Source organism: Microtus pennsylvanicus, chromosome 7 (assembly GCF_037038515.1).
Source record: "Microtus pennsylvanicus isolate mMicPen1 chromosome 7, mMicPen1.hap1, whole genome shotgun sequence".
Lineage (NCBI taxonomy): Eukaryota > Metazoa > Chordata > Mammalia > Rodentia > Cricetidae > Microtus > Microtus pennsylvanicus.
The window spans coordinates 7,420,059-7,443,432 of NC_134585.1; the positions used below are offsets into that span (position 1 = coordinate 7,420,059).

The 23,374-nt window shown below is 50.5% G+C and overlaps 1 protein-coding gene across 1 annotated transcript in view; it reads left to right on the forward strand.

Moving 5' to 3' along the window:
- Umodl1 (uromodulin like 1) overlaps positions 1-22,531 on the forward strand; it is a 43,522-nt gene extending 20,991 nt beyond the window's left edge. Inside the window, exons 9-19 of the mRNA XM_075978797.1 lie at positions 709-966; positions 2,205-2,317; positions 4,851-5,064; positions 6,986-7,114; positions 9,801-10,036; positions 11,198-11,343; positions 11,784-12,020; positions 12,249-12,408; positions 14,653-14,731; positions 20,655-20,860; positions 21,726-22,531. Of these exons, the coding sequence (XP_075834912.1) occupies positions 709-966; positions 2,205-2,317; positions 4,851-5,064; positions 6,986-7,114; positions 9,801-10,036; positions 11,198-11,343; positions 11,784-12,020; positions 12,249-12,408; positions 14,653-14,731; positions 20,655-20,836 (1,754 nt within the window). The 3' untranslated portion in view covers positions 20,837-20,860; positions 21,726-22,531. The remainder of the gene's footprint in view (positions 1-708; positions 967-2,204; positions 2,318-4,850; positions 5,065-6,985; positions 7,115-9,800; positions 10,037-11,197; positions 11,344-11,783; positions 12,021-12,248; positions 12,409-14,652; positions 14,732-20,654; positions 20,861-21,725) is intronic.
- Positions 22,532-23,374: the final 843 nt, after the last annotated feature.

Sequence of the window (23,374 nt, forward strand, 5' to 3'; positions counted from 1 at the left end):
AGCCTTCTATACCCCCACTCGGGCTCTCTGTACCTCACGGCTCTACTGCAACCCTCAGCTGATCCATGGCATACACAAAGGGTTTAGCTTGTCATCAAGTCGTGGGGACACCCAGGAATGAGTGACCCTTCCAACAGGCAAACGGGCTGGGGCTCATAGAGACCTAGTGGGGACAGCTCTGTTTTGTCAGCTTGCAGAGCTGGTGCCACTGTGGAACAGGGGTGAACTCCTCCCTTGTTTCCTCTGTGCCCACCTACATGTGTGCAGGATTGTCTCACAGGAGACATGGACTTCCATGTCAGAGGGACTCTTGAGCCAGCAATGCCAACGATTGCCCCTGGGACACCAGCATAGAGTTAGGGTGGACCACCTTGTGGAGGAAACACCCAGAACCAACAGAGGAGGAGTGGTTTGAGGCTGCCTAGGCCCCCGGGGCTGAGTCTGAACCATCTCCTCTGGAACAAAATATCCCAGGAACCACTTTCTGTTGTCTAAGACACGTGACTTCTGCTAAAAAGCCAAACTAAGATCCCTATAGGGTCCTTCACACAAGGGTCACGGTCTCTGTGGGTGCTCATGACAATTCTACACCATTGGCAGGTGTCACCTCCTCTCCATTGATAAGTATTAGACTCTAGGAAACTCTTTTTCTGTCTCTCAATGTATTCGGATCAGTTTTCACGTCAGCATGTATGTCCCACTTCCCAGCTCCTAGACCCATTGGAAAGGTCACCGTCTCCAACATGACCAGTACCGGCTTCTCCCTGGAGTGGTCAGCAGACATCAGCTTCTCCCCTACCTTCTATCTCACTTTGGTCTCTCCTCGGGGACCCGCCATGACTATGGAGACCCAGGACAATAACGTGACCTTGTCAGGGCTGGAGCCTGGAGCCTTGCACCTGGTAGAGATTGTGGCTAAGGCGTGTGGGAACGAAGGTGCCAGAAGACAGCTGAGAGTGCGGACAGGTAAGAGACCAAACAGACAAGCATGAAAGACTGAACAAAGGAAGGCCTGCCTGTGGGCTGCTGGGTGTCCATCCCCTTCTCAGCACAGAAGCACCTGGCTCACCTTGTGAGCGATGGTGGCAGAATCGAATAATAATACAGAGACCCATTACATGGGAGACAGTCCTCCCCACACTTACACAGTCAGATAAAACCCCCCACTTCTCCTCATTACTTCTGACATGTTTTCCCAGCACTTGGCTTTCTATGTGTGTGATTCTGTAAGGAGACGTCACATCTAGGGGAGCTTCCCGCACACTGGGGGCTGTGTCTCTCAGGTTGGGGGTACATTCCTTGGGTGATGCCTAAGATGTCCTATTGGGGCGCAGTAAGAACAGCTCATGTTTGGATGGGCCAGCAGGGAAACCCCTGAGTCTGAGCCAAGCCAGGAGACCCCCGAAGGTCTCCCTCACTTTGGAAGGGAGGGACTGTGCATGGATGTGTGCCCTGCACCTTCAGACAAGTCCTGTGTCTGCATGTTCTGTCATGCCTCTGTGCCTCTTACATCAGGTTGCATGCACCACTGGGCATGGTTCTGGCCTTTGGGTACAATGACAGCAATGTCCTCCAGGGACACGAGGTTTGAGGCTCATCAGGAATGCATGGTGGGCTGGCTTTACCATTTGTCTTAGGACTGAGTGAGATTCTCTTGGGAGGTGGCCTTGAAGTCACTTTCATCTGATGCCCCAGGCCCCTTACACAAAGCAGGCATGCCAAAGACATTCAGGAAGGGGCTGTGTCAGAAGCCAGGACTTGACTGGGGAACATTCCAGACTATGCTCATGTTCTATATGCTCCTAGACGCTCCAGAGAGCAGAGACTCACAGAGAACAGGCTGGGCCAAAGTTAGACCACAGAGACGCAAGTCTGGGGGTGGGAAAGGCACTGCCTAAACAAGGCCCCCATGAAGCATGGGCTCTGAGCGGAGGCTGTGATGTCCAGGTTTACACCGTGAGTCCGATTGCCTCTTGGTGCCTGCTCCCTCTCAACTGTCCTGGTTTGCTAGCCAGCTGCATGACATGCAGGGAAGCCTCGAGGAAGGCCCTCTGCTCGCTGTCTCACATCCTTCGGAGCCTGGTGGGCTGTGTCTGTGGTCAGCAGTCGCTATCCCTTCTTTGGGGCCAGGTCAGCCTTGCTACTCATGCAGTCAGGGATGCTGAAATGACACTCTGTGACCTAATGCATGCTACATCCTGCAGTGGCCCGGAAACTTGCCGGTGAAGTCCGGATAGCAAACATCCGGTATTCAGAATCCTTCCGAAATGCCAGCAGCAGGGAGCACCAAGACTTGGTACAGCTATTCTTCAGGACGGTGAGTTGGGACGGTCAGTCCTGCTTCCCGGGGGCAAAAGGAAGGAGTCAGGGTGGGAGCGAGATGCTAGATGCTTCCAACTAGGAATAAGACTCATGGGTCTTGTCAACTCCCTGCTTCTGGAGGAAGCTGAGCCAGACTCCAGCAGGTTTGAGTCCTGAACTGTATGACAGAGGCCTGAAGGCAGAAGCCATATCTTTCCTCAGGCACCTTGCTTGTTGCTCCCTGCAGAGCAGAAATCTCTCTATTTATCAAAGTGTTTAAACAGGGCTTTGGTGGTGCAGGACTGTAATCCTGGCAACTCAGGAAGTTGAGGCAGGGTGGGTTGCAAGTTCAAAGCCTGTATGGGCTACAGAGGGAGCTTAAGGCCAGCCTGGATGACTTAGTGAGACCCTGCTTCAAAATTTAGAAAGTAGAAAGCTAGAGTGTATTGCAATGTTTACTTAGAATGCACCAGCCATAGGTTTAGTCCCCTGTAATATGTGTGTACTGAACACACACACACACGCACACACACACACACACACACACACACACACACACACACACACACACACAAATGACTATTTAAAAATTTAACTCCTTTTAAAACACCATGAAAAGTTTAAGTGTAAAACCCAGTGATTTGTTTGCAAAAAAAAAAAAAAATCTGCAGCTTCCACCACCATCCAATTCCAGAATGTTTCATTACCCTTAGTGTGGAGACTCTGTACTCATTCCAATTTATTCTCCCTCTGCCCCTCCCCCAGCCCCTGGGCTGCTACTTTCCTTCTTTGGACCTGCCAACTGGATGCTCATGAACGTGGGCAAAATTAAGTAACTTGTTGTTTCTGTCACTTGGTTAATGTGCTCCAGGTTCATCCATGTTGGCCTGTGCATTTGCACCCTATCTCTTTGATGGCTGTGCCCCCCAGGCCTGGTTTATGTGGTATTGGGGATGGAGCCCAGGGCTTCACATATGCAGGCGACACTCCACCCACTGCGCTACGGCCCCAGCGCTAGATTACATCACTCTCTAAAGGATGTAATTACCATGATCTAGCGATCTCATTTACCTGGCGGAATCTCAACCTTCTTTTAGCTTTTCCATAGTCAGAGAGTTATGTTTTAAGGGTGTGTTGGACAGTGCCACCTAGTGGTGGTTGTGATAACTTGCTGGTATGTCCAAAAGCCAATGGGTGCTACTCTGGTTGACCATGCAACCTCCAGAGCTGTTCCAATCTAGTTCCACAGGATCTGAAGCCCTGCCTTCCATATTCTGGAATTTCCAACTCTCTCAGTGCCTGGACCCAAGAGTCTCTGGTGGGGTGGCTTAGGAGGCGCAACACTCCTCTTTAGCAAATCATGGCTTTAATGTAACATCAAGCGACAGATGCTGAGCCCCCTTCCCCACTCTGGCGGCCAACTACGGCAGTTCCAATACAAGTTTCTAGATAGGTCTTTCCTTTGAAAACCATTTCCTCTTTGGCCCATTTTTTTTGGGGGGGGGGGCGTAAGTTGCTTTATTTGTCTCGTGTCTCCAGACAGAAAATAATTGTGCAGCCATATACATGGGTGGGATGCCAAGACCAGCTCTGGAGGTGGAGAGCTAATGGCTCATTGCTTCCCAGCAGGGGCTGGAGCTTCACCTGGAGACCACTTTAACCCAGTGCTGCCGCGGCTCTGCATATCGGGGTGGGGTGGGGTGAGGAGCAGGAACTGTAAGAGAAGTACAGCTGCTGACTAAGCCCCCCAAAGACAGCTGGGCTGGGGTTGGCAGCTTATAATGTGGGATGATGGAACCCTCTGCCTTGGGTGACTTTGAGGAGGGAAAGTGAGGCCAGGAGCTCATGCCTTGGGGTACCACCCTTCCCTCATGGGTTCCTCTGACAGTCCCTGGCTATGTCCTTTCCAGGGATAATTTGAATCACGTGAACCGTTGAGGCTCATGATAAGGCCACGTGTGTTTTACTATTTTGGGCTGGATTAGAACAACGTGGTCTATGACACGTGACCCTACTCTAAAGGACAGAGGACAAAAGCAAGCCCTTCGGAGGCAGGAACTGGGTGTCCTGTTAGGGCTGCTGGAGATATTCAGAAGTGGCCTGTAACAGGTGGAGAGGAATAAGAGAGGGAGATGTTCTGAAGCATTCGAGGCAAAGAAACGTTCTAGAAAGACGAACGGAGTAGGTGGCCTTCCTCAGGACTACTCACCCAGCCCCCACTGCCCCTACCCCTGAGCTAAGAGCAGCCAACTGTTAACTGCCACTGGGAACTTTTGTGTTACAGGCCTGTGAGGGTGGGGTCCTGCTAGCATTGCCCCTATTCCACCCAAAGACAGCTCTCTGCAGCTATCTGCTCCATGTAGGGGGAGAGAGATCCTCAGGGCATCGTCAATACCTGCAGGCATTTGTTCTGGGCTTAAAGAGACCAAGAACTGATCTGAGGCCTGGACCTCCTTATCATAAGCCTCTCCTATAGCCAGGCAGAGCACCAGCACAAACGGTCTGTGACCTCAGTAGGCAGCTCTTCTCACATAGCCTGTTTCTCTAAGGTGCGGGACTCCTTACCAGCCTCTCTGTGTCAGCACATGGATGCAGGCAGGATCCGAGTGGACATCATCAACATCACAAACGGCAGTGTCGTGATGGAGTTTAATTTGCTAATAATGGCAGACCTGGATGTCCGGGAGGTGTCCGCCGCCTTCCTTACGGCCCTGCAGAACACATCGGTGCTGGAGGTGGACAAAGGCAGAACTTTCATACAAGGTACGCAGGGGCTGGGCTCGACCCTGTGCTGCCCCAGTTCTGGAGGCAGAGGCAGCATGAAGTCAGCTGTGGCTCTGGGTTAGGAAAATGTGCTCTGGGCCTCCTCGTGGAGCTTGCAAGGGCCTGGCTGATGCACAAAGTAAATGGGGACTTTTCTGTCTTCTTATTGCTACCGAGATTATTGTTAAAAATCAAAGGGTTGAACCTTTAAGTCTCAGAGGCGTCCCTCCCCTGTCAACTGTGCTTTGGTGGGCTGGGAACAAGAGGGTCCTTCTGAGCAGCTAGACTGTCCAGTGAGTTTCCATGGAGAGCTTAGCAAAATTACCAGTGACGAAAGCGAGGGGAGGAAGGCCGTTTGGACTCTTCCCTCCTCGGAGGTGAAGATAAATGCCAGATGGCCCATAAACAGACCCTTTATTTCATTTAGTCAGAGTCTCACTGTGCAGCCTTGGCTGTCCTGGAACTCACTGTGTAGACCAAGCTGGCCTCACATTCACAGAGATCCATCTGCCTCGGCCTTCAAAGTGCTAGGATTAAAAGCGTGCGCCACCACACCTGGCCCTAGATGGTTTTATGCTTTGATTTTAGAGAAGACTTTAAAATTGAATGTCTTTTTTTCATTTGGAGAGGGAGGAGGATTCCCTAAGCCAAGTCAGGTTTTCAGGGGGAAAGACTGCGAGGTGTGAATGATCTAAAAAGACCAACCTTCCTGTCGAGCAGAACAAAGCTGCTCTTGTAGAAACGATGAGAGAAAACTTCTCATCAACTATTAGCAGCCTGAGTACAGAGCGAGTTCACACAGAACTGATGAAGACCGAGCCCGAGAGGTCAGTGTGCAAAGATGAAAGCAGACAAAACCGCAAAGGAGTATATAGGTCACTGACATATGATCACCATGAAATGGACAAAAGGAAAAAAAATACTATACATAAAACTGAGTTACAAAACAAGCCAGCTCCCAGATTCCCTCTGATATGAGCATTGACCCTGACAAAGCATGGTGGGTGGGCAGGGGCTGTGGAGTCTGCGGAGCAGGCTGGTGGGGTAGAATTTTCTCGCCCTTTGGGAAACTAAGGCAGTGATGGTTTCACTGTCCACAGCATCTCCTGCTCATTAACTTGGCAGTTGATTCTGGGACTTTGTCCTGGGAGAAGGGACCTCAGTTCAGACCATAGCTAACGCAAAGATAGCCGTCATCAGAGTGCCTTCAAAAGCAAAGTAATTGGAAATAACCGATAGTCTGGGGTAAGAAGAACGCCCAGTTCTGTCCACACCATGGGCCGTTGTCACCCACGAATGGGGTTTGCTGAGGAGGAAGATGCCGGAAAATCATATGCTAAGTTACAATAGGGTGTCATGTGTGAGTATGCACACAGGCTTGTGTCTGTGTTGAGCAGGCACATGTGTGTATGTACATGTGTATGAGTATATATGTGGACATGTGTATGCACTGAGCCAAGCCTCGGCCCTGGAGTCTTCTTGGTAAAGACCGGAAGGAAACCCACGACTCTGCAGCCCCACGGTCTGTGCTCTTTGCTCTGCGTTTTGGTTCCTATCACCCTTCTGCAGGATGGACGGACCAAATGGGCAGAAAGATGGAAGGTGCGGAAGGAGGGGTGTAGCAGGCCGCTGGGCTCAGTGCTTTGCTGCTCTGGTCTCCTGGGCTGGAGGGAGTGCAGCTCTGCAGAAACCCCTTTCCTGTCTCAGGGCTGGATTCTTCCAGAATAGCCCTGGCTCCCCACTTCCATGGCAGTTCCCACCCACACTGAGTCTCCTGGACTGTCCTGATATAATTCCACCCTGCCTCCTGATATGCACCGTCCCAGATGCATGCAGCTGATGCATGCAGCTGATGGCACTGCCCACCCCAGAGCCACTTCCAGCCTGCCATGGCTCCTGTTCTCCTCTCAATGCTTTTCAGACTACGATGAGTGTGAGAGGAGGGAGGATGACTGTGAGCCTGGGATGTGCAGAAACACCTTCGGATCTTTCACGTGTAGCTGTGATGGGGGAGACTCACATGTGGAATATTCTGGAAGATCCTGTGATGGTAAGTTTTATAGCCTTTTCTGGAGTGCTATCTCATCATCTTCTTTCCTAAGGGCTCTCATTTCTAAGAGAAGGGGTCCTTTGTGCAAATGAAGTCAGCACAATGTTTATGACCTGGACAAGTTTCTATATGTGTGCGTGTATGTGTGTGTGTGCATGCGTGCATGCATGTGTGTATATGTGAATTCATGTGTGCGTGTGTGTGTGTGTGTATGCCTGGCTCTCCCTCTTCTTTCATATATGTCCCATGGAGGGAGACAGCCACCTGTGTGAATGACAGTCTCTGGGGCAGAGGACCTGCTCAGCCTGGGGGACACAGAGTACAGAAGAGGTCAAGTCATGTTGGAGCAGTCATCAGGGCCAACTGAGTCAGCACCTGGTAGTGGGGTCCAGTCATGCGATAGGGACTGGCTGGAACTTGGGAGCCTACAGAAGTGGGTGACACAGAAAAGCGTGCTGCCCAGGAATGTGGGTGACGTTTCCACGGGAGATCTTTCCAGAGATCCCTCGACATTGCAAAACTGTGAGCTTTGGGGCAGGAAGGAGGCCAAGGCTGGAGCAAGGGGCACCGACTCCTGAGAGGACAACTTAGGACTCTCTGTTTGGAGATAAACCTCAGGACCTTGGGGACAGGTCCTTGCTGATTTGTGGTGAGCCCACAAGTGTTATGCAGTAAGTGGACAGCCGGCAGATCTATTAGACTCTCCACAGGAAGTGCGTATGCACACCCCGCCTGGACTAACCCATTTCTGCAGAGCTACGGGGACATCTGTCCTTTGGAGAAGTCACTGTCAACTCTGCAGAAATCTTGTGAAATCACGGCATTTCTCCCTTCTATAGTATCCCAGCAGCTTATAAACCTGACTTTTTCTGTAGGGCAACTGGATAACTCACCCTACATTGTGAAGCCATGAGGTGAAAGAATTCAGTCAAGCCCTTGTTCTCACAGCCAAAATCTATAGAAAAATAGTCCCCCACAAACTTTCTTTATTGACAGTAGTCACTGATAAGAAAGGAGCCTCATACAGGAGGTTATAATGTATCTGCCCTAACAGCAGCCTCAGGAAGGTGTGATCTACTGCTCTCCTGCCTGACTTAACAGGCTACTAATACTCTGCATCTACCCTTCACCTTGGTTTCAACTAACATAGGATCATAGCTCAGGAAATTAACTGTCTATACAGGAAAAAGGCCTGAGTCGCCAAAACTAACTTCAGAGAGAAAAATTCTCACCTGGGCCACCTGCTGGAGTCAAAAGCAGTATCTCCAGAAGAGATCATTTTAACTCAACCAGCCAGATGCTAACGCAAATCAAACCCATAGGTTAGTATAGCTACCAGCACTGTGTTCCCAACCGCAGGGGAACTTCACAGCCACGCCCTCTCTGAGATATAAAGTGCCTACTTGCCCGATCCACCAGTTTCTTGAGACTCTGTGAAAATGCATGCTTGATACTTTTGTTACCGCCTATGGGATTGCTAACTTGTCTGCACCCCTATATAAACTGAAACCTTTGTGGAGACCGGGAGAAGCAGGCTGTCTCGGCCTCATGAGGCACTTACTGAAGCAGTTTGTTATCTGGAGAGGGCAATAGGCCTCCTGGGGTGAGAGCTGCCATGGCTGGAAGAACAATCTGTAACACGTTAAATGATTATAAATCTGGTGGAATAGATATATGTTACTGGAAGAACATGAAGCTAAAAGATCTTCCAAGGCTTCTTAGGTACACACTTTCCCTCTTTCCCTGACCCAAAACGCCTCTCTCTCCTCTGCCAAACCTGTGCACTTAAAATTCCAAGTGTGACTCCAGCAGGCGGCCCAGGTGAGAATTTTTCTCTCTGAAGCCAGTTTTAGCGACTCAGGCCTTTTTCCTGTATAAACAGTTAATTTCCTGAGCTATGATCCTGTGTTAGTTGAAACCAAGGTAAATGGCATATACAGAATATTAGTAGCCTGTTAAGTCAGACCAGACCAGTAGATCACACCTTCCTGAGGCTGCTGTTAGGGCAGATACATTATAACCTCCTGTATGAGGCTCCTTTCTTCTCAGTGACTACTGGCAGTAAAGAAAGTTTGTGGGGAACTATTTCTATGTAGATTTTGGCTGAGAGCAAGGACTTGACTGAATCCTTTTCACACTATGGCTGTGGGGGAGTTATCCAGTTGCCCTACAGAAAAAGTCAGGTTTATAAGCTGCTGGGATACTATAGAAGGGAGAAATGCTGTGATTTCACAAGAGTTCTACAGAGTTGACAGTGACTTCTCCAAAGGACAGATGTACTTGTAGCTCTGCAGAAATGGTTAATCCAGGTGGGGTGTCCGTATACGGTTCCCGTGGATAGTCCGATAGATCTTTCGGCTGTCCATTTCCTGGATAATACTTGTGGGCTCAACACACATTCATGCTTAGCACATCCATGGTACTTGAGGACCAATGGAAGCCCAGTAGTCCGATCTGTGCAAAGTGTGGGGACACTGTGTCTGGAGCAGGCACCTCCTGGGTATGGCTGCTTTAGAGTACGATATAGGGCCTCAGAGGCCTGCCCTGTCCCTCCAGCCCCAAACAGACTTACCCTGAGCCTTTGTCTCCTTGGAACCTGCAGGTGGCTCTTCTAGCAACACAATCCAGACCCCAGGCCCAGAGTGGCCCCCTACCCCAGCAGGAACCAGAGTTGACCCTGTGCCAGATGCCAGCTCCGTGCCCCAGAACCCACCCCTGCGGCTGACCCTGACTGACGCGGTTGCAGTGTCCTGCGAGATTGAGACGGTGGTCATTACCATCCAGAAACGCTTCCTGCAGCAGGAAGCCATACCCGAGGCCTCCCTGTACCTGGGGGAGCCCTCCTGCAACGTGAGCAACAGCAACAGCACGCATGTCTTCCTGGTGGCTGGCTGGGGCCAGTGTGGGACCCTCGTGCAGAGCGTGAGTCACCTGGAGGGACGTCAGGGTGGGGAGGGTTTGCACCTGGTAGGGCAGCAGCCAGGGTCTTCGCTCCTGGACCTCTGACTTCTGAGAGAACCCAGAAGAGGAAGTCAGACAGGCCCACGCCGTCACAGTCAGTACACTGGAATCCTGAAGAGATGCAAGCTTCACGTTGCAGACCTCTTCTGGTGCTTAGGGCTTGGGGATGGCTGGAGTCAGGATGGGAAGGGAAGGTAGGAAAGGGGAGAAAGTCAAGGAGTCATGTGGGAACATGTGTGTGCATGAATGTGCATGTTTAGGTGTGTGTTGAATACACCTGTGTGCACATGTATTATATGTATGCATGTGTGTTAGACATATTTCTGCCACTGTAACAACGTGTCTGAGATAAGTCAGCTTCAGGGAGGGAAAGGCGGACTTGGCTCACACTCAGAGGTTTCAGCCCATGGTTGGTTGGCTCCGTTACTCTGGGCAGGAGAGCATGATGCTGCAAAGCTGCACACGTCATGGTGTCCAGAAATGGAATGGGGGGGACAGAAAATGGGGGAGAGAGGGAGAGAAGAAAGCTAGGGGAGGGAAAGAGGGGGAAGAAAAAGAAGGGGAGGGGGAAGGAAGAGGGGGATGGGAAATTGAAGAAGAGAATGAAGGAAAGAGGGAGGGAGGAAGGGAGAGAGAGAGAGAACTCATTTGCTAAGATCCAAGTGTTCCTTCAAGGCTGTTCCCAGTGTGTCAGTGTCTCTCAGAGGGACAGGACGCAGGAGCCAGCAGATAGAGGCTTAGGTCACCTCTGTTTTCTGAGCCAAAGATCTCATCTGACAGTTCAGTCCAGCTGGGTTTGGGGAATGCTGGGAGAAAAGAGAACACCCCCGATTAGATATGGTATGACATGGTAAGACGCGGGTTGACGCAAGGACACAGCTGCACATCTATGACGGCATTAACATAACTGGAAGACTGGCCTCCTCTGGGTGAGTAGGATGGGGGCTAGAGGTAGGAACCAATGCCCGACATGAAAATCTCTAGCAGGTGACATCAGGGGACACTTGTCAAGGCCATCACACTTCTAGGGATAACCCTCCAGTACCTGGAATATATCTGCAGTTGGAACTGGGGCACATGGAGACCCAGGGGATCACTAACATCCCCTCTGTTTATGCTCAGAACATGACCAGCACAGTGGTGACGACCACACTGAAGAACGACCTGTCCCCAGAGGGTGTCATTCACCACCTGCAGATCCTCAGTCCCATCCACTGCGCCTTCCGCAATGACCTTCTGACCTCCTCAGGCTACACCCCGCAGTGGGGGTGAGTGGAAGGCTTCCTTGCCTCCATATAACCTGGGCTCCCTCTGGGACCTTTGCTTGAAGGCTCTTCAGGGTGTCTCTCCTCCGAGGGCTTTCTTGAGTCTGCCTACACAACTGCCATCTTGCCCCCATCTCTGCCCGAGTCCTTTGTAGGATTGACTAGAGAGGACCAAATGCTTTCCCATCAGCTAGGCAGAACAGCTTCTAGTGAGTTGCCTCTAGCTCCTCAGAACACAGCCTCCGCATGATAGCCCTCTCTCCAGGGCAACCGCCCACACAGAAAGGAGTCCGGCTTCTTGCTTGCAGCCAGCTGTGCATGCGTCACCTCCCCTCACCAGGCTTCTTCCTTGGTTTCCATGCCTCCCCAGAATCACTTTTTGTGGGGAGGAACGAGAAGAAAGGACTTCAGAAAGCAAGCCTCAGCTAGCCTCTCCCCCACAGGGTCTACACCATCATCGAAGACCTCCACGGCACTGGGAACTTCGTCACTGAGATGCAGCTATTCATTGGAGATTCTCCCATACCTCAGAATTACAGTGTGTCTGCCAGTGATGAGATCAAGATTGAAGTGGGGCTCCACAGGCAGAAGAGCAGCCTTAAGGTGGTGCTGACCAAGTGCTGGGCCACCCCATCCAGCAACGCCAGGGACCCCGTCACCTTTGGCTTCATCAATAACAGGTAGAGGCCACATCACCTTGCCCAGCCCCGTTGCCTACTTTGAACCCTTTGGAATTTCCAGGCAAATGCTGATGTGGTCTGGATTTGGGGCCAGATGGAGCAGCAGCACCTGAGACTTTCAGGAGGCTGTAGGGTACCCTGTGAGGGGCAGAGGTTCACAAGAGCCATGCCTGAGCAGCAGCCAGGGGAGCAGTTGACTTCAGGAGCCATGTTCCCTCCCTCCCTCAGCTGCCCAGTCCCCAACACCTACACCAGCGTGATCCAGAACGGCAACTCCAGCAAGGCCCAGTTCAAGCTGAGAATCTTCTCCTTCGTTAACAATTCTATCGTCTTCCTGCACTGCAAGCTGCGAGTGTGTATGGAGAACCCCAGGAACTCATGCAGGATAGTAAGTGCTGGCTCCTTCCTCCTTGTGGGGGGGGACCCACGACCTACAGTAACTTGGGGAGGAAAAGGTTTATTTTAGCTTATAGGTTATAACCCATCATCAAGAGAAGCCAACTCAGGAGTTTGAAACAATAATGATGGCGCATGCTCCTTACTAGCTTCTTCCCCCTGGCTTGCTCAGACCTAGGAGTGGCACCGCCCACAGTGGGCTGGGTCTTCCTACATCAAATAGCAATGAAGGAACTGTCCCCACACACATGCCCACAGGCCAATCCAATCAAGGCAAGTATTTTGTTGGATTCCCTCTTCCCAGGTGTGTCAAGTTGACAACAAAACTAACCAGTCACGTCACCCAGCTCTACCCTAATCAGCTGTGGTGTAAAATATTATTTTGATATCGTATGAGCAATATGAATAGAACCTCGCCAACTATCAGCAACTCTAGTAGATTTTTCTTTCCTTGCGCAGAGTATTTACATGGAGCTTATGGATACTTTGCATTCTCATTTACCCAGACGATATGTGTTCTTCCTTTGGGAGACATGCTTGCTACTGTACCCATCTCTGAGGGTGGCAGACACTCTGGAATTTTTCCAAGTGACAAGCCTTTGGCCATTAGCAGGGTGTGGATAAGAGACACGGGGCCCAATAATTCAGTCATTCCCCTTTCTCATAGTCGGTCTTCCTGCCGGCACTGTTGATTTCCCCTGACACTCACTGAGGGGCATGCCCCAGTATAGACTTCATACAGTCCTCAGACATAGGGCTAGTGGTTATAGCAATGTTCTCTCTGCAGGGGCTGATGCATCTCGGGGCTTTCCAACCTGATCCCCATCCCCACTCTGAGTTCCTTTATAGTGGGCTTTCCATTAGTTCCCAAGGCTGCCAGACAAGGTATGACGGGGCCATTAAAATACTAGAAACACACTGCTGAGTGAGTCGGGAACCCACAGTGTTGGCAGGCTGGGTCCCGAGCTATGCAGGAGACTCTGCCGTGGCGTTGCCCAGCTTCTTGTGGCCTGGCCATTCCCTCACAGAATTTCTTCCCCTCAAGTCCGTCCGTACATCCACATCCTTTTCATTTTAGGTCTCACCTTCAGGGTTAGAGGTCACCTCAACCTGATCATCTTCCCAGACAAGGTCAGCTGATGCGTTTTGTGTAAACTTGACAGCAGCTAGAGTAGTTAGGAGGAGGAGTAGAGCAGGGAAACTCAGCTGAGATAGGGCCTCCACGGGATCAGGCTGTGGGCAGGCCTGTAAGACATTTTCTTAATTAGTGATTGACGGGAGAGGACCCAGCCTATTGAGGGTGGTGCCATCCCTGGTCTGGTGGTCCTGGGTTCTATAAGCAGGGTGAGCAAACCATGTGGAGCAAGTCAGGAAGCAGCCCTCCTCCACAGCGTCTGCATCAGCTCCCGCCTCCAGGGTCCTGCCTTGTTTCAGTTCCTGCTTTCGCTTTCCTCAGTGAGCTGTGACTCTGGACATGTAAGCCAAACCATCCCTTTCCTCCCCAAGTTGCTTTTGGTCATGGCATTTCATTACAGCAAGAAACCCTAACTAAGACAGTTAGAAGGCTGGGGTCAGGACGCCCTCATTTTCTTGGAAAACCACAGTGGATATTGGGTATACAGGGAACAGATTGCACCAAACCGCCGAGCAACACGGTGAAGGTGAAGGGCAAAGGTATCAGAGGAGTGCAGGCCTGGTTGAACCCTTGGAAGACACGAAAGGAACTCTGGGTTGTCTTGTTGAGGCACGGTTCGAGGGAGGGATGAAAGACTCATGGTCTCTCCATCTTTCCTCTCTGTGTACCCCATTCCATGCCTCTCATGCTTTGGGTGATGCTCCAGTTTGTTTTTGTCAACCCGACAAAGACTAGAGTCATCTAGAAGAGGAAAATGCCTCCAACGGACTGCTTCTACGCAACTCTGTAGGGCTTTTGCTTGATTAATGATTGATGTGGGAGGGCCCAGCTCCCTGGGGCCAGTGGTCTGTATAAGAAAGCAGACTGAGCAAGTCGTGGGGAGCAAGCCTGGGCAATTTTCCTTCATGGCCTCTGTTCAGCTCCTGCTTCATTCTTGGCTTCCTTCACTCGACCATTACCTAGGATATGTAAAGCGGCTTTTGCCCAATGACTCAACACCCAACTCTAGAGAGCCAAATTGCCAGGGTCAGATGAGGAATGCCCTAGACAGTGAGTTCATGACCTGTAAGCACCAAGTGAACTTTCTCTTGTCAAAAACAGAGCTGCAATGACTTCCGGCTGCTGAGAAGCAGTGAAGCCGAGCACCAGATGTCCTGGGGGCCGCTCCATCTCTCTGAAGGTGAGTCCTCCGGCTCTGGGTTTCAAAGGCAAAGAAATGATCCCAGCTGCCTAGTGTGCAGAGGACCTGTCGGAAATAAGCGGCTTTAAAGATTTTTTTACAGGACTCACAACAGTGGCTGAAATACTCCTCAAGACTCTTGCGTGATTGTGTGGGGTTAAGATCGTCACATATTGGACAGGATTTGTTCCCTTGGCCACCTGAGAGATGGGATCTACTTCTGTGGCCGTGCTGTGAGGAAGAGTCCCAGATTCCAGAGGCTCAGAGCACTGAGTTTGTTGGGTGCTGTGACCTAAGTCCCAGGAAGCTGAGGACAGGAGATCTTTGACCCTGAGTAAATACGTCCAGTGGATACAAAGAGGGAGAGCCCAAGCTGCAAATAGACAACAGCAAGTGTGCGTGCATGTGCATGTGTGCGTGCGTGTGCATGCATGCATGCGTATACTCATGTGTGCACACATGTGTAATTGTAAAACCACATGAAAAAGCTGTTTAATTTAGAAGATGAACCAAAAGGACACTCTAGATGATTATGTCCATGTATTTTCAGAATCAAATTTTCCAAACACGTTTCTCCTCTCATATGATTTAATTATTTGGAAAAACTATGGAATTTACATGCTGTGGGTACTAAGACAGAAGTTTCTAGATGCCTCCAATCCTGTCTCTTTTCTATAGTAAGAGAATTTTCAGACTTTAGCTGGCATGTCGTTGCCTGGAGTAAAATCACAGCTTCCACCCTCCTTGGCAACTGAGTGCAGCTGGGGAGGTCAGCTCTGGCCAGTGAGGGGGGAAGAAAGCACTGACAACTCCAGGGGATACTCCTCAAGGAACATCCAGTGCTACCCCTGGCTACTTCCTTCTTCCCTGTCCCCTTGGGCAGCTCATCTTCATGCCAGAAAGATATTTAAGCTTTTCTCCTTGCTCAGCCTAATCCTGATTGGTTTTCTTTTTGTTAATTTTCCTCCTAACATTGATGGTCTTGTGCCTTTCTGTATTTCCCTGCAAAACAGCTCCTGGGATTCAGGCTGAGGGTGGGAGCTGGGTTTCAGGTAAGAGAGCAAGGGAACCAGCAGGGGGGTCCTGGCTGGTGTGTCTCAACTGCTGTTTTTCATTTAAGCATTGGGGAAATAAAACCTTGGGCACAGTTGTAGGGTACACCCCTAGCCCACTAACTCAGACTGTTTTAGATCTAGGTGGGTGTTCACAAATGGTTGCTAACCTAGGTTCTGAGACCCAGGTGAGTCTCCACAAATGGCCTGTGTTCTGAGACCTAGGTGGGGGTCCTCAGGCAACTGCTGGCTGAGGTTCTAGAACCAAATGCCTCTTCTCCACTCATTATCCTCTTAAATTGCTGTAGAGAACTGGTCAACCTGGGGCCCCAAAACGAAAGAGCATATTTAGATCACATGCTCTCATTAATAGAAATGTAGCCTCTCCATTCGTTCATAGATGTCAGGGAAAATGTCAATAGGATGGGAGAGACACTGGACTTGGAGTTAGTGGACCCGAGTTTGACCATAGGCTGATGCATGAGCTGTGCGGTCTTCATAATACTGTTGACTCTATCACATCTATCCATCCACACATCCTCCGTTCATCATCATTCTTCCATCAATCCATCCAGCCATCATCCATTTCTCATTAATCAATGTATCCATCTAGATGCCATTCATGCATGCATTTAACTTTCACTAATACATCCATGCACACATCCATCTATCCATCTACCCATTATCTGTCATCAATCCATCTGCCCGTTATCTATTCATCAATCCATCTATCCATCTACCCGTTATCTATCATCGATCTATTTATCCATCTACCCGTTATCTATTCACCAATCTATCTACCATCTGTTCACCATACATGTATACAGACAGACATTCCTCTCTTTCTTCCTCCATCCACTATATGTCAGGGACCCTGGTTTTCTTTTGTAAGATTGTAGTCATAGCAAATTGCTCTGCCTACCTCCTAGAGTTGTATCTAATGTGAAATACAAGTCCTTTGAGAGTCCCTAATGTGTGAGGCTCCTTAAATTTAAAATCTGGCTGATGATAATACTCTTGGGATGCTGGGCACAATGCCTCTCATTTCTTGTTTTCCCACTGTGAAATTAAGATATTATTTCCTACTTCAGGCAGATCATGGCCTACAAGCGCTTCTGGGTAAGACTTGGTTGTTGCCTTTTGTAAGAAGCAGAGATCTACACTGGACAAGTGCAGAGAGCATTGCCACAAGGGTGTGACTGATCTGTCTCCAAAGCTCAACCATCCTCCTGTTCACCACACTTTTTTGCTGTCTTGTGGCTTTTATTTCCATAATGTTCTCAGACAAATGGGCATGGAAGCCACTGTCCACACATGGCACCTGCAATTGGTAAGAGCTGCTCTGCTGCAGGAGTGGTGTTAGCAGAAGCACTGAAGGAGCTCCAGAAACAAGGAGAGGCAGGCTGATGCGTTCCCACCGGCTCTGGTCTCTATCCCCACTGCCACCGTCACTTCCCCTTCAGGGAAGCCTGAAACTCACCTGGAGATCAGGGAGGATGTATGTGTTCACGTGGCTGGACCTGGGCCTCGGAGGCAGAGCTGGGCTGCTCAGAATCCTCCTGCTTGTCTTTGTCAAAGGGTTGGGACCAGCTCTGCGGAAAGGGCTCCACCACCACCATCACCTCTCCTGCCCAAGTGTGCATAAGTAGCCATGGTGACAAAATACCATGGACTGGGTGACATATGGCCACAGAGTTGTATCCTCTCACAGTCTGAGAGCCGGAAACAGCCTGAGACAGGGTTTCCTACTCCTCCGAGACCTGCAGCCAAGCATCCTTCCAGCCTCTTCAGGTTCACGTGCTGTGGCCCATTTTGGGGTTCCCCAGCTACTTCTCACTGCAGCCATACTGCAGTTCTAGATACTAGTTCTACTGTGTGAGGTCCCAGATCCTCCAGGGTGTCCTCATCACTAGTCCCCCTACAATGGCCCTGTTTCCAGAGGAGTCCTGAAGGTTTTGAATTTGGGCTTGAATGTATCTTTTTACACTAGATCACATGACATAGAGGACAAACTTCCACGCATTTCACGTGTTGACGATCGTAGGGAAACACAGCCATCCTTTATCCTGAATATGTGTTGTCTGCTTTAATCCTGCTTGGGACTCTCCCTTGGCCACGGCTTCTCTAGTCAACTACTCAACCTGCTTAGTTTGTATCGCTGAGCAAAGACATGGGTAGCGTGGGATGACTGCGGGATGTGCAAATGTCCAGGGGCATTACCGAGGCTGCCGAGCACTTCTGCAGTGTCTGAGCTGGGATTCCAAGTATCAAGAGGGCTTGCTTCTGCTCTGTGTGGGTCATATGTGCTGGGAGGACTTGCTTCCACTCTGTGTGGGTCATATGTGCTGGGAGGACTTGCTTCCACTCTGTGTGGGTCATATGTGCGCTGGGAGGACTTGCTTCCGCACTTGCTTTCTCTCCCATGGGTGAGGTGGGAGGGATTTATTTCTATTGTTTGAGAACTAACTACACACATGCCGGGTGGGAGGCCAGTATGGGTTGGTCACATGTGTGCTGGGGACTTGCTGTCAGTCTTCATTTTCTACTCTGCTGTTAGGTCTTTTATCTGCTCAGTGTTCTCTGCACTTATAACACTTCTCCCTGCTCCATGGACAGACAGGGTCTGACTGCAAGACCCGCACAGGTCACACTGTGATGTTTGGGGCCTCACATGCCAGGGGACACTGTTGTATAAGCATTTCTGAGAGTTTGCTCCCCGTTGCAGACTTAGCCTACTGTGGGCCCAGTCACGGAACAGCCTGGCCTGCAGGTCTCTATGCTGAGTTAGTGGCATGGCTACTAGTGATAAGAACCAGCCTGGCCAGGCAGCATCAGGACAAGGACTCCTTGCTCTCAAGGGCTGACATTCTGGACTGTCACAGTCTGTCCCACAGTGCCAACAGGGCATCTCCTGCCTCTGCTTCAGCATCTGCAATGCAGGTTCCCCAGCTGTGCTGGGAAGAGCCCCTTCCTGGCCCTTGGAGGCTGGATTCTGGTGCCAGCTCTCCTGTATCCCAGGGAAGATACCTGACCAGGCATGGGGACCCACATTCCTGGAGATGTTTCACAGTTATAGTTAGAGGATGGTACCTCACCCCAGCATGCCCAAACAAGGTTGTCTGGTTGAAGCTTTTTGCCTAGGTAGCCAAGCGGGAAACCTAGGACCACTGTAGGGCAACTGTGCTGACTGCAGCATCCCTTAGGCTACATCCTAGAAGACAGCACGGTGTTCACTGTGGGACCTGGAAGTCATGTGGGGAAGGGAAATGGGATCTGAGTCATGCAGACGACCCAGGTTCTTTCCTAACCAGACCTTTCAGGAATGCTGGAGGAGGAGGGGATGGGGGATGAGCGTGACTGGGGTACACTCATGATCTCTGCTTGGATGTCCTTGACAATGTGTCACACTCATCCACAAAGCACTTATGGGCCAGGGGCTGGTTGGTGACTTGAATCTTTTCACTACAATGTGAGGGGTGTATGTGTGTGTGACTCCAGAGGAGGGCACTGGTCCTTCACTTTCCACCTTAGTCTCTTGAGGCAAGGTGGCCCACTTATCCTAGAGCTATGAGGGCAGCCAACCCCAGCCATCCTCCTGCTTCCGCGCCCACAAGACTAGGATTTCAGGTCTGTAGCCTCTATGTGGCTTCTGGGAATTTGGTTAGGTCTTCATGCTTGCACAGCAAGAATTCTTACCTTCTAGCCATCTCTTCCAACCCTGACAGATTGACAGTATGGATATTTAAAGACTGGGGTGATGTTCACCCAGTATCAGGCAGCCCCGATGAAAGAGAATGGAGTGCATGCAGCACAGCGATCGGAGGGAATGGCCCCTTCATCTCTGTGCTGTGCACCCCAAACAAGTCTGGACCCTTCAGCAGCCTACTCCTCGCCCCTCTCCAGCCTCTTCCCGAGGCCCCAGAACCCCCAGTCTTCTCTGTCTCTGGTTTGCCTGTTCTAGAGAGTTCTGATGAATGGGTCTCATTAACCACGGTCCTGTGCTATCCCTTACATACTATCTCCTAGATGGCATGTGACATCAGAGCTCTATTCCTTTCTGTGGCTTGATAAGATTCCCTTGTATAAGCTGGACATAGTGGGGCTCATACCCATAGTCCTATCTCATGGAAGGCTAAGGCAGGAGGATTGCTGAGACTGAGGTTACATAGTGAATTCCAGGTTCAGTGAAATCCACACGCTACAGTGTGAGACTGTACCTCAAAAACCAAATAAACAGGCAAAAACCCAAAATCAAACAAACAAAAAAATTCCATTGTGTGTCTTGGTAACAGTTGGCCCATTCATTCACAAGGTGGTAGACGCTGGGGCTGTGGCCCCATTTCACCTCTTATAAGCAATGCTATTGTGGACACGGTATTCAAGCACTCATTAGAGATTTTTTTCTACATTCTTTGGGGTCTACACTCTCCTGGACTTTTGGCTGCTACTCTGGCCTTGGGTGGGTGCTGCTCTCTGATATAGGTGGTATACAGGCCCAGCTGTGTCTCCGCATGAGGAGATAGCTGGCTCTCCAGCTGTGAGGGGCCCAGAGACTCCTCACAGCCCTACCTGTGGGCAGATGCTTCTCCTTGCACACTTGTGGGCTGAGCTGCTCTCTTGGGATGAGGGCTCCTGCCTCCCTCGCTGACGCACAGTTACACACAGGGTGTTGTCTTGAGGGGCCTCAGATCAAATTCAGAGCACAGTGTTTGGAAGTAGTGATTGAACACCTCAAATCCAGCCGCCGATCTGAGCACATCTTTTGCTTCCTACCAGCTTCACAGTTGCTGGGCCAGGTGCCAGCCATAGGCACATGCTTCCCCCGACACGGGCTCCTCTCTCTCTTACCCTGCGCCTATCTTCACCCACAGGTGAACCTGCACGTACAAATCCAGGCCTGGGGACCCGTTACATCATTATCATTGCGGTAGCTGCATTTACTGTGGTGGCAGGGGCTACGACCCTTCTGATGTTGCGTTACCAGAGAATGAAGGGCAAATACAGTCTCAGAATCCAGACCGATGACTTCAGCTACCAGGTGTTCGCTCAGTAGGCGACCCAGCTGATCGGGAGACAGGTAAGCGTGAGCACGTGAGCACGTCTGAGGCTTCACCCTGCGTCCATCACCTGTGGAGATGGCAGAGCGGGCTGGGCGAGGGGTAGACGCTGCGTGATCCCTAACCTACACGTCTCACTCCCCAAAGCAGCTGAGATCAATCAGAGAGGGAACATTTGCAGGTCAGCAAAGAGCTCTGCCATTTACAGCATGGTCTCAGGAAGCCGGAGGCAGTACGGTGATCCTGGTACCCACCCTGAATCTTGGCCTCATCCATGAAGGATGTGTTCATGGGACAGTCCTTCACGTCCCAGGAGTGCAGCTGGATCCACTGTGACACTACAGGCTCCGGCCAGCATTAAACTCAAAGGCCTTCCGCTGTGAGGCTGCCCAACCTGCCAGTCAGCCTGGTTTGTTTGGGGGGGTATAGTGAACCCCCCCAGAGAGCAGTGACTGCACATAGTCCCCACACAGCTTCCTATAGCTTCAAACCGCTTCTTGATCAGCTAAGATAGCTCACACACTGCAGATGCAACAGGTCACCACACTGTGCTCTTTAGTGATGACCAGAAAAATCTGTCCATATCCGGAGCAGACAAGTTCATTTTTTTTATTAATTTATTTATCTGAGTGTAAGATCAGGGATCAGAGGACAACTTACAGGAGTTGGTTTTCTTTTTCCACCCTGTGGGTCCCAGGATTGAACTCCCATCTTCAGGCTCTTGGTGCCAAGATCCTTTCCTATTGAAACATCCCATTCATTTTTAAAGAATGCTTTGATATGGTTGGTGGATCTAAGGCTGTGGAGCCCAGGGATGGAGGGCCCCTCTCTGGACTTCTCCTTTCCCTCCTGTAGACTGATCCTGTGACCTCCTTCCCCACACAGGGCACACTGTAAATAAGGTCCGGTGATTAATTCATCAAGCGTTGGCAGGGCTCCACTCTGGGCAGTGCTGTGTCAGCCCTTGGGGATGAGCCCCCATGATGACAACCACCTCTGTCTGCCCCCAAGAGGCTGAAGATGCAGAGCTGAACCCACCAGGCCGGTGATAGGTCTGCTGAATATGTGACAGGGTGCTGGAGTGGCCCTCACCCTCAAACCTAGCACAAACCCGGCCCCTCCATTACCCAAGCTGCCATTCAAGCTGCCCACAAGACTCTTGCTCACCAACAATTACCTGACATGTCACATCTTCACAGACATTTGACAGTGCCTGTGATGCTCCTTCGTGAATGGATCCATCTGGTAAATTCTCCACTGTCATTGTCCCTATGCAAACACTCTATCCTCTCCTTCTCGGCACACGCCTTTCACTTAGGCAGTGACCCAAGACGTCCTAGACGAATATGGGAAGCTTTCTGAGTGATAATCATGTGATATGTAGACACCACTCACATCCATGGCCATTTATCATGGAATGCCGTGACAGGGAAGGGACAATTTACCCAGCACACCACAAGAAAACAGGGAAGGGATGGGGAGGTATGCACCATATGAACAGGCCCTCTGCTTGATTGATTTGAAACACCAGAATTGGTTAGTTAACACCTAAGACAATAGTGAGGTTAGCATTACAATGGGGTCTTAGCCTTTAATTGATATGCTTAATTCTGTCGAGTGTGGTTGTCACACAGAGTATTTAGGGGAATGGATTTTCTGATTTATTGCATATTCTGGGATTAAGAATGATGACCAGGAATCTGTGTGGCTAGCTGATTTCGAGCAATAAATTTCTCCTGCACTGAAGTGTGGCTGGCTGTGTTGCTTCCCATGTTGTGTAATTGCTGTGATAGTCTCCCTCAGTACCCCCCAGGGCCAGATGGTTCTGTACCAGACACTCCAGGGAGTTGCTGGGGCTCCCCAAGTCTCAGCCATTGGTTTGGATTTCATCTCATCGCCTTGCACTGGCTGTTCTTGAGAAAACGTCAGGATCTGAGAAAACCCAGTTATCGAGCCCAGGACCTGGCTGCTCTTTGGAGTTTAAATTCTCTTTCACATTCCACCTTCAGTTTTCCTGTGGTCTCTGTCAGCAGGCCATGGCCTGCTGTCTGTGCTTCCCATTAAAAGGGAAACTCGGCCTCCTCCTCCTCACTCTCACTCCTCGGTGTATTCTGCTTTCTTTGGTGAGCGCTGCCTGAACAGTCACAGTACACCAGACCCTGAGCTCAGTTCTTCAGACAAGAGGGTAAGAAGGGCAGAAGTACCCAACCTTCACAGAGTACACAATTGTGTTGGGGAGGGGATATTTAGATCAATAGAAAATGGGGCCAATAGCAAGCGATCAGAGAGACGTGATATATTGAAAGTTGTCCCTGATATTGTTCACCCACCCACCCAACTACCAATCTGTCTGTCCATCCACTTTTTCACATATCCACCCATATCCTCAACCACCATATCCTCAGCCATTCATTCTATCCCATCCATCCATCCTTCCATCCATTCATCCTTCCATCCTTCCATCCATTCATCCTTCCATCCTTGCATCCATCCATCCTTCCATCCTCCATCCATCCATCCTTCCATCCTTCCAT